General features: G+C 45.8%; 1 protein-coding gene across 1 annotated transcript in view; it reads right to left on the bottom strand.

Annotated features, from left to right (window-relative positions):
* DAGLA (diacylglycerol lipase alpha) overlaps positions 1–12,502 on the bottom strand; it is a 38,240-nt gene extending 25,738 nt beyond the window's left edge. Inside the window, exons 1-6 of the mRNA XM_067295376.1 lie at positions 12,425–12,502; positions 9,857–9,995; positions 9,069–9,280; positions 6,413–6,514; positions 5,680–5,818; positions 2,469–2,556 (exon numbers count right to left, since the gene is read on the bottom strand). Of these exons, the coding sequence (XP_067151477.1) occupies positions 2,469–2,556; positions 5,680–5,818; positions 6,413–6,514; positions 9,069–9,280; positions 9,857–9,951 (636 nt within the window). The 5' untranslated portion in view covers positions 9,952–9,995; positions 12,425–12,502. The remainder of the gene's footprint in view (positions 1–2,468; positions 2,557–5,679; positions 5,819–6,412; positions 6,515–9,068; positions 9,281–9,856; positions 9,996–12,424) is intronic.
* Positions 12,503–12,911: the final 409 nt, after the last annotated feature.

Raw genomic sequence — 12,911 nt, 5'->3', positions numbered from 1 at the left:
CATGCCAGGACACACAACGTTAGACTCTGTTTTCTCACAGAAAAGAACCTGGAAATTGCTCAAGCTGAATGTAAAATGGAAATCCTATAGCACATGGAACTTGGAGATTCTGGTATCTGCTTTCATTCTGAACTAGAAAGGGAAAAAAAAAAAAAAAAAAAAGGGAGAAAGACACTCACTGCAGAATGTAAAATTTGTTTTAAATAAATAAAAAGCTTAACACAAAGTGAAATATTTTGCGTTCCTGAATGAAATAATTTGAAGATTGTTCAGAAACTGGGCAACACTGGTGCCTCTCAGGGCTTCCCTTTGAGGTGCCCCTGTTCTCCTTTCAAGGCTCCTGAGCCAGGCTGCAGTGCCCGTGCTGCCCCCTCAGGACAGACGTCTTTGGACACGTGGGCAAGGCTACCCTGGTCGTGTGGTCAGAGAGAAGGGAAAACGGGGCACCTGGAAAGCGCCTCTTTGGTGAGGCAGCCCAGGCAAGCAGGGGAACAGGAGGTAACCCCCAAGGGAACATCGCTCTTTGAACTGCCATTGCACAAAGCGCCTTTCGCTTCAGTTTTCCAGGTGGGTTTTCCCAACCGGCTCTAGCAGAGGACCTGTAAAAGCTGGCAATCCTGGACTACTACTACTACTCAGCGGGACAACAGGTTGGGGCTGGGAAATTCCCTGGGAACATGGTGGCATTTCATCCGGTTCTCCAGGAGCATGTGATCAGGAGGACCAGCGTGCCAGCACGCGCTGCTGGATTTCTACAAAAGGACTATTACGACTCCTGCAGCCCTTCACACTTTGGAAACTGCATCCTGAGGATAACTGCACAACACTGGCCAACAGTTCCTTTTAATCTTGCCTTCCACGATAAACACAAATGTTCAGGTAGGCTTCACCTGGATCTCCATCATTTTACACAGCTCTTCATTTTATTACACCTTTCACTGTTGAGATTAATATCCCAGTCTCATTTCTCTTCCTGTACAAGTTCATATCCCTTCCGTCTGCTCCTTTTTCTGCTGCATCTTTAAGGAGACCAAACATCACGCTATATTTAGCGAGGACATATCACTGATGTGGTCGGTCCCTTAGTGTTTTCCATATCATTTTCTGTGCCCTTCTACTGAAGCTTTTAAGGTTCTTTGGCCACTGTTGTGCACAGACGTCTTTTTTGAGCTGTCCTTGATAACTCCTAGCTCTTTTCCTGAGAGGTTGTAACTAATTCAGAACCAATCAGTGTATGCAAGTAATTTAAACTATTTCTTCAGATCTGCATCACTTCGTCCTTCTGTATTATGACTTTCGTCTATCATTGGTAACAATTCCCTGGTTCTGCCTGGTCCTTCAGGAGAAGTTCTCAAATACTCGTAATTCTGACCAACCTAAATACTACCGAGTCATCAGCAAAATTTGCCACCTTATTATTCACTTCTCCAGCAGTTTATTAGGAGTCCTGTTGAACACCACCCTAAGGCACAAACCTGCTCTCACTGCCTTCGATACAAACATACTGATAACTTTTGTGGAAGCAAAATCAAGCTCCTTAGCCTGGTATGTTGGACAGATATCTGCATGGGAAAACCCTGACTGTAGCACATGAAAATTTCAAAGCAACAATCTTCATTTGAATCTATGGATAAAGTAGCAGTTTTGGCCTGTTAGCAGTCTAGAAGCATTCTTTTGCCTATTCTGACAGGTTTATATTTTCCTGCTTTTCCTCTGAGACTGAGGCAAAAAATAGGAAAAACCGCTTAAGCGACCTATCTGATAAAGGAGAAACGGTGAGGCTGACCACAAAAAGTGCTGTCAAGTGCTGAGTCTAAACATGGTTTAACAAAACAAACAAACAAACAAACAAACAAACAAACAACAACAAAACCCAAAACCCCAACCCACCAAACAAAAAAAAACCCTTAAAAGTTCACTGCAGCAGCAAGGTAAAAAACAGCTTCAGCGGAAGTAAGAGCTTAAAACTGAACGCATTGCTTTTCAGGGCTATTAACATTCCCTCCAGAGAGAGTCCTGTAATATTCAAAATCAGAAGGTTAACACTGGCCATTTCCAAAAGGCAGCTGTGCTCTCCAGGGATGTTAAACCTTTATCTAGCGGGAAACATTGGCTTGTATCGAGGCATGGAAGACCTGATCCAGGTGCCCTTCTAGGCAAATGCCATTTTTCTGCAAGACTACTCTGGCTAGAAGGAAGGAGAATGAATAAGCGTACAGCAAAACCTCAAGCCTGTTCCTTCTGAAAGTACTCAGCTTGCTGCTTCTTGGAGGACATTTCCAGTTCCTGCATACACTACCGTTAAGGCTCACCGGTGTGCCCAAGTCTCAAACAACATCCACACGGAAACAAGACGCACATCCAGGCTTGACAGTGGGAATCCCGCACTGCTGCTCTCTGCTGAGTTCCATGTATCGTCAGCTATACACGGAGCTTGCTCTCCGATAAGGAAGATCATCGGTACCTACCGACTGGGAGTCTTTCGTCCGTGTGCAGCAAAGAAATACTTTGAGTCGGCGTGTCCAGCTGCTGGCTTGCCCTTCCTCCAGGCGATGCCTGCAATAAAGAACGAAAGGGTAGGTATGCCCATAGGGTCAGGCAGGAGAACATGATTGCACACCAACAACAGCAGGATCCAATATATATATACACCATGCAGCCTATTCTCCGTCACCGGCAGCACGCGTCCTAAACCATATTCTTATTTATGCTGATCTAGGAGAGTCAAGGGGACTTCACATAGACAAGAACCCGGCTCACGTTATAGGGAAATGAGGTCATCAGTGATCTAGCTGTTCTGGATGGGACAAAGCTTCAGTATTTATATACACGCTGTCCTGCTCGAATGGGATGGCTGTAATCAGGCTACTGCTGTTCTCTGATCTACTGGAAGCAGGATGTCCAAGAGCACCTGGCCCTCCGGATAGAAGGAGGGTCTAATGGTAACTCGGCAGCTGCATCAGGTCCTAGGATTTACTGCCGCTACCAGTAAAAGAACTTACTTCTGGAGGAGAGGGGAGGCCACAAAAGACTGAGTGCTTACTATAAGAGCGAGACAAATTTTTCTAAGAAATAGCTTATTTGGCAGAACACTGTTATTTATATATAACGATTTGCATTCTTCATTCAAGCATGGTGCATAATTCTAAGCAAAAAAAGGAAAACAAGAAGAAAGGTTCTTTTTTAATTTAAAAAAAGGTTAAAAAATCCTGAATACAACAGGTTTAGTTCAACTCATATTTAGTTTATATGACATTTCAATTTCAGCTTCAAAATTAGCTAATTGAACAACCTTATTTAAAATGAACTATAGGTGAGTTCACTCCACTGTTGTGAGCTTGTCCTTGTCACTACACTTGCAGGGTAATATTGCCTTATTTTTGACAGGTATACTTGCAACCCACAGCTCCTCTGAAGCAGGGTCTTCTTTTTAATTTCAACACAGACTAACATAACATGGGTCAGGCTGATCAAAAAAAAAAATTTCCATTTTCTGTCAGATGATCACATCAGGAAAAGCCCAAGAGCAGAGAGTGGGAAGAAGAACATGCTGATAAAGGAGTATTTACCTGCAATGGAAGGTCAAAATTCTGCTGGGCAATCCATCTGCTCACGTCTGAACGTTTTAAAACAACAACTATCCATACCCTCCAAGTAAGATTCGAAAAGTGGAACAGGAATACAGCTGTCCTAAGACGGAGCTGGCAATGATCAATTTGCTCCACAAATGCCAAAGAACTCGGACAGCAGCGCTAAGAACTTCACCACTTCACCGCGGAGGTTGAGAAAGCAAGTGTGCTCTGAGCTATTTTCACTCCAAGTTTTCCCAAATACTTCTAACACTGAACTTCCACGTGTTTAATATGGGCCTTAAAGCAACTTTCTTAAAAAAGTATCAGCAAAATAAGTTGAGCCTTTTTTTCTTTTGTTTATTTTTTTAGTCCTGCAAGAACATAAAATCCCACACGCGTCAAGATGCCACTAATAAAGGAAAAACTACTGCATAAGACTCCAATAGCTACAAAAGAGTACCACAAAAAGGAAGCCACCAAAATCACGTGTCTTCTTAATGTGACAAACAAGTCAAGTTTTCATGAGTTAAGATAGAGGAAATACAGCTCAAATTTGAAGTATAGCAATAACCAGACTTTGTATGACACATCAAAAGGCATGTATCACTTCAAACTGAGGGATCTCAATAGGAACGGCTGGCCCTCAGCATCTTGCAGGATCACGCTCCAGAAACAGGTGGAGAATTTCAAAATATTTCCTTTGGAAATGATTGGCACCGAATACACAGTAACATTTGACGTTTCCGTTTCACATTACATCCCACAGCATTTTGGTTATTAACGTCTGTTAACACTCCATTTCTAGAGCGGAAATCCACAAACAGCAGGCACAAGCTCATTGAAATGCTACAGGCCTGGAGGAAAAACCAGGTCAGGACCAAAGGGACAAATACCTACAGTAAGTTTTCTGGGATCTCAAAAATCTGCACAGAGGAGATGACTTGGTTTTGTTTTGTTTTACTTTTTTAAGTTCTCAGACAAAAAGAACTTTGCAACCTGTGGCACTCAGTTTCCTCTGAGAAAAATAACGGATTGAGTCAAACAGCTCTGATACAGGGTCCTAGATCCGCAGTATCTCAGCGCAGCTTCTTCATTCAGGGCTCCCTGGGAGCGTCCTGATTACAGTGAAACAACTGCACACATTAGGCTAACAGGGCGCTAATCCTAAACATTCAAGACTAGTGTTAGTGCTATACTCAGAAGGTAAGGAAGAGTGTCTTATCGCATTGCAAGAAGAAACAGGTTCCCCTCAAACATATCTGTGCTTGCTGCATTGTCCCCAGAAAGGCCTGAAGATTTTTCTCTCAAAGACAATCTGAAGGATCCCATTTAAAGACACTGGAGGACTAATAAACACCCCTTGAATATACGTTCCCAAAGAGAAATGCGTGATTTCCAGAGGATTTTTAAATAGTCTCATTTCTTCATTCAGAACCTAATGCCCTCAGCCCTACAAAGCCACATTCTTTGCTGACAGCTACATATGTCAAGACTGTGTAAGAAAACAAAGCCTGTTTGTGTTGCCCCAGTACTGGGGGTGGGGTGGGGAACCTTCTGAAAAATGCCTTGCTTGGTGAAAAAAAGCTTTCATATCCCCATCTGGGTAGCTCACAAAGACGCAATCAATTCTTAATTAAAGCATCTAACTGCCAACACAAAAGAAATTGCTTCTTAGCCAACACCATGTATAAGACATCTCAGGCCAGAAGGTCATATTTTAAGAAGATAAAAATAAAGGAAGAAAGAGGCTTTGGAAAAAAGATGCTATCTTGGCTTAAGTTAAGTCTAAGTACTGCCTCACTATTAGTAGGCAAAACACAATGCCACGGGGTGGACAAACAAGCTGTTGTGATCAGCACTGTGGCACAAAGGGCTTGTAAGGATTTACAGATCCACTGACTAACATACGATCCAGCCAGATCTCATGTTGCTTTGCCTCCTTTGAATACAGATGCCCACACACAGCACCCAGCAGTCTGAACCGCATTCTTCCAAAACGACCCTCAACAGCAAAGGGAAGCTTGAAACTGAATGCTCCCTGAAGGCAGGCAGGAAGAATGCCAAGAACTGGAGAAAGCAGGGCGCCCTTCCAGAAATGCAGCTTTACCGCAGGTTGTAGGTCCTCAGGTTGCGCTGTCTCCGCTTTGTGGCACGCAGCTTGACAAAGGTCCGCCCCGTTGGGTCAAAGACGCACAGGACGGTGATGCAGACGCTCAGGATGACAACCCAGTTGCACACTACCATTCCTGTAAAAAAAAGAAGAGAAGTCAGGTGCTCTGCTCCTAAGACTTGGCAGTGCCGTCTCCTGTTCTCCACACACATCACACCCGCCTCTCCAGTGCTGCAGGGCAGACAGAGGAAGTTACCCCAAATACTCTTGCAGCCAGCTGTAGCAAAAGAAAATCCTCTGGAAAGGCTTCTGACCACAGCTAGGTTTTCCAGCTGTTTTAGGAGACTACCCATGCAGAAGATCATAAAGGGCTTGTTGAGCATTTAGGGGGATTGCAACACTAGCATCAGGCGCCCCCAGAAGACTGACTGAGATTCAAAGGGAATTCCAGGAAAACAGTAAAGCCATTGTGAACTAAAGGGGAACCAGATTCGCTGGACAGACCCTTCCATGGGAACATGGCTTCTTGTCTCATTGTAGACAGCACAAAAAAAAATGAATAGAACAATTGTTCTGGGCAGTAGCATCTCAAGACAACAAGCACCCCATCTACAGCTACAAGCCACTTCCAACAGTCAATCCCCACATGCATGAATGGATTAGCTCTCCAGGACAAGAGGATGTCTCTGCATACACAGGAACGCACGCACACCGCATTCCAAATACATACCTAAAGTGACGCTCTTCGCAGTGATATCGTTGCATGAAGTGTAGTACTGCGTTAGCCAAATGATGCCCACAATAGCATACACAAACTCGATCACCAGGATAGCTGAAACGAAAGGAACACAACGGACAGTAGCAGCATCTCACTCATGATTAACAACTGCCTGTCCCCATCTTCTGTAGAGGATACGCAAGAGCACTGCGGAGGGCTAACAGTTGGTAACTAAATGCTTCCCTGCAACAGGTTCTTTACTCCAGCAGGACAGTTGCACAGAATTAATTACTGCAGAACTGGGCCCCAGTGCTTTGGAGGATAACCTTCAAGAAAATGAGCCCCGAAAAAGTAACGTCTCCTTCACACTCACCACTCCTAAGTGATGCAAGGACCACGTACTCCACACAGAGCTGCAAGTGCCCTAGGCTGCATCAGAGGCATGAATCAGATAGCCATATCTTCCACCCATTACAGTAGAAAGACTTCCCTGTGTACCAAGAAGCACCATGTAACAGTATCTAGGTCTTAACTATCTCAAACAGCTGGCCTGATTCAAAACAAGAGATGAAATTATAGGAGGTAGCGTGTATTCAGGATTAATTCTGCTTACTACACTTCGCAAATTTTCACAGCACCTCCATCCTTTGCAGTCCTTACAGCAATAGTTCCCAGGACACAGTCCTCAAGGACACATTTATTGGCTCCTCAGTTCTCCATGTTAGCCTGATAACGAACAAGAAATTGAGGGTTGACAGTGACTCACTGGAAAAAAAAAAAAGTTTGGAAACACTGCTTTAAAGTGCTCATGTTCACACTTTCCCAATTCATTACAAGCCCAAAGTATGGACGGGGTATAAGTTATAGAGAAGGTAATTACCTCACTTAGCAATAGCTAGCAAGTCTCTGGTGGAACTGACAACTGAACCTATTTTCCAGCCTAGCAGATCCTAACCATCCATCTTCCCATCTATTCAATTCAGTATGTCGGCACAGTTTATCCGTTCACAGGCACCTTACTGTGGACTCTCAACATCTGGAAAGAACAGTTCAAGGAATGACATAGTAAATACAGTTTTCAACAGCTGTGGGCAAGGAATCAGGGCTGAACCCAATTCCTTATCAGTGCAGCCTACGTTTTTAAGTTGCGCTAGGCCTTGTCTACCTCGGCTTGTCTCCCCTCTGAGGCTAGCTACTGCAGAACAGAAGCAGCAGTAGCAAAGACAAGACTTTCCTCGGTTCATAACGGAAACGTTTCCCTAGATTCATATGCACTACACAGTACATGCTTAAAATGGGACGGTCACATGAACTTTGTCTACACTAGGGTCACACTCCTATGTCTATCATAAAAGAGCTGATAAAACCATTGCAGTTAAAAAAATAAAATAATAAGTATATATAAGACCCAAGATACAGTTTAAATACAGACCCTGAACACAGGTATAGTTTAAGGCAGACAAGAATGATACTTGAGTAGAAAAATGGTTCTTTTTGGATTCTCTCTCCTTCCCTTGCCCCATTTGGTCTGTTTTTAACACAGTGTCACTCAAACTGCCAGGCTCTACATGCTTCCCTAGGGAGACTCCAGTAGGAGAGAGAGAGAGATTTGTTTGCTTTTCATGTTAATGATTGCACTTAGCACTCAAAGGCCAAAACGCCTCTCAGACAGAGCTTTCAAGCAAGGGTACCCAGATTTTAATAAATTCTGCATGAAAACAATACAGCCAAAACAGAATAGGCCATAAGATGCTTTGTTTGGAAGGGGCTTGACTCTGTCTCTCTGTAAGATTTTCTCTTCAGACTCTTCCAAAAAAACCCAAAAAACAAAAAAGCACAACCCCCCCCCCCCCCCACACACACACACACAAACCCCTCACTCAGGGCAGAAAAGTCTGATCGTGTTTCTGTACCTGGAAGAAGGGAAAGAAAGGAGGGGAGAAAAGCTAAAAGAGAAACCAGGTATGAGAAGTAAAGGAAAAATCCTTTTTCTGATCTAGTTCTTGAAGGTTCAAGGGGGGTGCGTGAGACAGGAACTGTTTTTAGGAGGACAAGACCAACACCTAGGAGAGAAGATGCAACGAGTGAGCAGGCGGTACACCTATTTATCTCATGGTGCCTGGAGGTAGAGTATCAAAGTGCAAGTTGGTGGATGGATAGATGCATCAGACGTGTAAGGCAAGAGGTCAAGTACATGTCTCAAGGTAGGTGGGTGCAGACTTAAATATACATGTGACAGGTGAGGACAAGCACAGGCCTCAGTGTGGGAACAGCCATGATTTACACAGGGATATGCTTGTATCATAGGAAATCTTGTGGAAAGATGTGGGGGAGAGGTATAGATACATCTCACTGTGGGAGAACTACTCTGCTGCAAGGCAGAAGGGGAGCATATTTTGTTGGAGGAAAGTGCGGTACCTGCATCGCAATGAGGGTGACAAGTTAAAGATTTGCTAGGAAGATATTTGGGGCGTTGCATGAGAGTCTTACAGCAATGACAGGGTGCAGTACACATGATGTATTCAGATGCATATCACATACAAGTGGCCATCTGGATGTCCTTCAGGAGCTGTGTGTTTGTCAGGGTGTAGGGAAAGAAGTCTTCTGCGATAGCAGATGGTAGTGTGGAGGCTGAGTCATTAGGAGGCCTCAGGCCGCTGCCTCTTACCTAGTCTGACATAGAGCACATACTGCATCGAGTCCCGGGGCTCCGTGTACAGGATACTGCCTCGCATGCTAAGCCAGATGATTGCCACCTCCGCGATCATACAGCTGAGCAGGATGCCCAGGTAGCCTCGGCCGTGGTCCACCAGGTTAAGCGAGCAGGTCTCGTTGGGGTTGTACACCAGCCCAAAGAGCACCACAGAGAGGATCACAAACCTGCCAGTCACAAACCAGCTTGTTACCAACAAGCAAGCCGAACAAAGCTGCATGCAATATCCCACGCCTCTTCTCCTCACAACGCTACTGAGGATCCTCAGCACCCCGCGCATTTCCTGAGAGCTAACTCAGCTGCTTACAAGCTATAATAATTTGTTCTGGAACTCTCCTCCCCACAAGCCACGCAGAGGCCTTGCTGCCCTCGTCAGAACAATTTGATGATCTTTGTCGAGCCATGTTATTCCATGGGATCTGCTACTCCAATCATTTTCCCTGAGCTCCTATACAGAAACACGGCCCCAAAATACAGTGGACAACCCTGGAGAGCACAGGAGTATTCAGGAAACTCTAGTCAGACTTCCTCTCTGACATTGGAACTAGAACTTTAAGTAGCATAGATCCAAAGAACCAAAAGCTGGGAATAAACTGGTATCTGTCAGAAACGCCCCATACCAGCCCTCCAGCTGCATGTATAAGCACAGGAAGAATTACAGCTGCAAGAAACAGGAGTAGCAAAAAGAACTCATGAGACGACTCAAAGCATCATTCTCTTTAGCACCTGCTCTTCTCGCTTACCAGGTGGTATGAAGGAGGAAAAGGAAGACGGCTGGCAAAACGAGGTCATCGCTGCCTACAGACCAGCGACGGCGGAACACTACAATCCCTGGCATGGCTAGCGGGTCTGAGGAGGTTCAGCAGGCACGACACTCACCTCCTGGAAAAGAAACAACAGAATCAAAGACGCTGATCTCTCCCCCCACAGCAAGAGAGCCATCCACAGCCACAACCGCACGCCAGCAGAAGGACCACACCTGAGAGCTACCGTATTTTATGCCACAGGCGGCAGAGCTTTCATCTAGCACCAGGGGGCATAGTATGCTCAAGAAGGAGAGAGCAGAAGAGTTTAGGGAGTTAAGAGTTTAAAGAGTGGGTGTTAGGTGAAACAGCTGTGTAACTCGCACTGGCCATAATTAACACTCACCCAGCTCCACTTCACAGGCTGACTTGGAATCCCGTGTGGGTAACCAGTCGGTGTCGAGTGCTTTTGACAGGTTATAGCAGCCTGAACTCTGTACAAACTCCTATCACCATGTTCTCCCGCAGGCGCACCTGCTGCCAGCCTCTTCTCTTGTTGCCCAGCAGTGCTTCCCCCCCACTTGGCCAGGTAGGCCAAAAACACACCTTAGCATCCTAAAACCTGCCACAACGCTTCCGTGCTGACCTGCGCCCTCCCGGGCTACCGCGGAGCAGGGGACACCGCATCTTGGCGCGTGCCCCTCGTTCTGAGCCATCTAGAGAGCGCCAAGAGCTGAACGCCCACTGAGTCTTCCCAGTCATCTCAGTCCCAAGTTACTGCATTTCTTCCTATTCCGGCCCCCCCCCATCCTTCACATCCACATACTGCTGCCAGGGTACTCCAGTCATGACTTGCACGAACCGTGCCATTCCCAAGTTGCATCTCTGAAGTAGTAGCTGCTCTTCATCCTGATCTGGTAATTTGCTGTTAAATTCACAGAGGCAAAAATGAAAACATCCACATTTGTTACTTGTGATGTAATCAGGATTTCCACCAACATTTCAGAGGGGATGTCATCTGCTGTACCTCATGGACCGTATAAAAACAACTGTAACTTGCTTATTATGTACTAAATTCTGGTGCTCTGGATAACAAAGCGGGAAGAGTGATATGATCACATTTAAACTAATTTGTGCTTTCAAAGTCACACAAGTGGTGGTTTTATGACAGACCACCTAGACTGTATCACAGCACAAAACAGCTGCAGTAACAGAAGCTGCCCCATCCCACCAAAAGCTGTTCACCAGCCAGGTTTGGTTATCCCAACCGGCTACCTACTGTGTTCCTCCTCCTGTACTGACACCCAGCTGAGCCCTAGCCCAGGTGGACTAGATCCTCCCCATACATTTCAGGCACAAAGCACTGAATAACTGCAGAAATCTTTCACACTTTTCAGGAGACTCCACAGTTAATATCCTGACACGCTCCCAGTCTGTTACTCGCTTCAGTAAAGGAAGCACTACATTTCACAAACAAAGCAAAATATGAAACCGCAACAGCGTCTGGATTCACATTTCCTTAGCACAGAATAATCAGAGCATTCAGTACCTTGCAGTTTTACCTTCAAACTTCTCTCTCCTCTGGCCATCTGGCAACCACTGCCAGCCTTGCTACGAATAACCCAGCTGCCCATCGCGTACCAGCTGTATGGCAGCACTTGTGCCTTGAATGCCGCTAATCCTCAGCATACGTGGACATGCTTTTCAGCACACTCATTTACTCCGCTTCTGGCCACTGCAGCACCTCTCAGCCTACCCTCAATCTCAGTGCGCAATTCCCACCGTCCCTTGGCTTATGGCTGAATCCCACCAGTGCACTTTCCGCAACTCTTCTGGCTCTAGAAATGCAAGCAGTTGTGCTCTGTACGCTTTACCACCTTCTGCCAGATCAAGAAGCAGGCTATCTGCAAGAAGAGTGAACATCTAAAGTAAATTCCTTATCCAGAGCAACAGATGGGGACGGAGCAGAATAGCCTGTCATTCACTGTCAAACACGAGAAATACTCACAGTGGGACTGTCACTCCTAGGCATCTTCTTACCAGGCTCCCAGTATACCCCAGAAAGAGTTTTAATTAATTTTCTAAGATCATCAACGCAAAATGTAAGCCAAGATGTCTGGGGTCTTGCCCCCAGTTTGGAAACGAGAAAGATGATAGAAGGCCTATGACTATAAACCACCACCTCCCCCAAAGTTAATGCTCTTAGTGTGAGGACTCTTTGGCTTCATCCCAGGGTACAAGATCCCAACAGTTATGTTTTAAGAAGCCTTAAGACAGGATCCAATAAAGGAACAAGGAGAAAAAGTGCAAGGTCAGAGTGCAAACAGCCCTGAGACCACTGACCCTAGTTTTGCAACAGCAAGGAACTTCTTATGCTGCCTCTAAAACTACTGCACACAAGAGTGAAAGATTCACAGGTCCCTGAAACCTGAACCCTGGTGAAAGAAGCCCCAAGCTCCCAACACCCAAATTAGGGGGAAGCACATGCAGGCACAAGCTCTGAACACAAGGAGTCCAGACCCCTGATCCTCAGGTTAGAGTGAGATCTATAGGAAGCAGAAATCTTACATGATGTGAGGTCCAGCTGATGCACATTCTTCTCTCCCATAAGCGCGCTTCAGGAAAAGTACATATCCACGGAGCCAGACATCACAAGTGAAGGAGGGAAGAGCAAACTCTTCTTGCAGCCATTGAAAATCCCAGTCAGAAAAGGAAAGGACGGCTTGGTGACTGTCTGCTGACAAAGCCAGGCATTATCTTCGGAGCAATTCCTTCCCTCCAAGACAGCAACCTCATTGAATCAACTGGGGCTGCTCAGAGGGAGCCAGGGGTCGTGACTTCCCCCCTTCCACACCCCCGGCACACTCTGGAAGGAAGTGACATCATCCCTATTCTGAGGAGATTGTATGTGAATTGTGGGAAGGGAGACTGGGAACAAGAGCGGGCGATGCTGTCAGAATCATGGGGAGAGCTGCACAGAGATGGGAGCAGAGGAAGCTCTCCGCCAGCAAGCGCGGCGGCGCAGAAGCCTTCTCCCTCCCGCCGCCGGGAAACA

The sequence above is a fragment of the Apteryx mantelli genome, chromosome 4, assembly GCF_036417845.1.
Source record: "Apteryx mantelli isolate bAptMan1 chromosome 4, bAptMan1.hap1, whole genome shotgun sequence".
NCBI classification, from domain to species: domain Eukaryota; kingdom Metazoa; phylum Chordata; class Aves; order Apterygiformes; family Apterygidae; genus Apteryx; species Apteryx mantelli.
The sequence above is the reverse complement of the archived record's forward strand: the minus strand, read 5'-3'. Positions and strand labels throughout refer to the sequence as shown.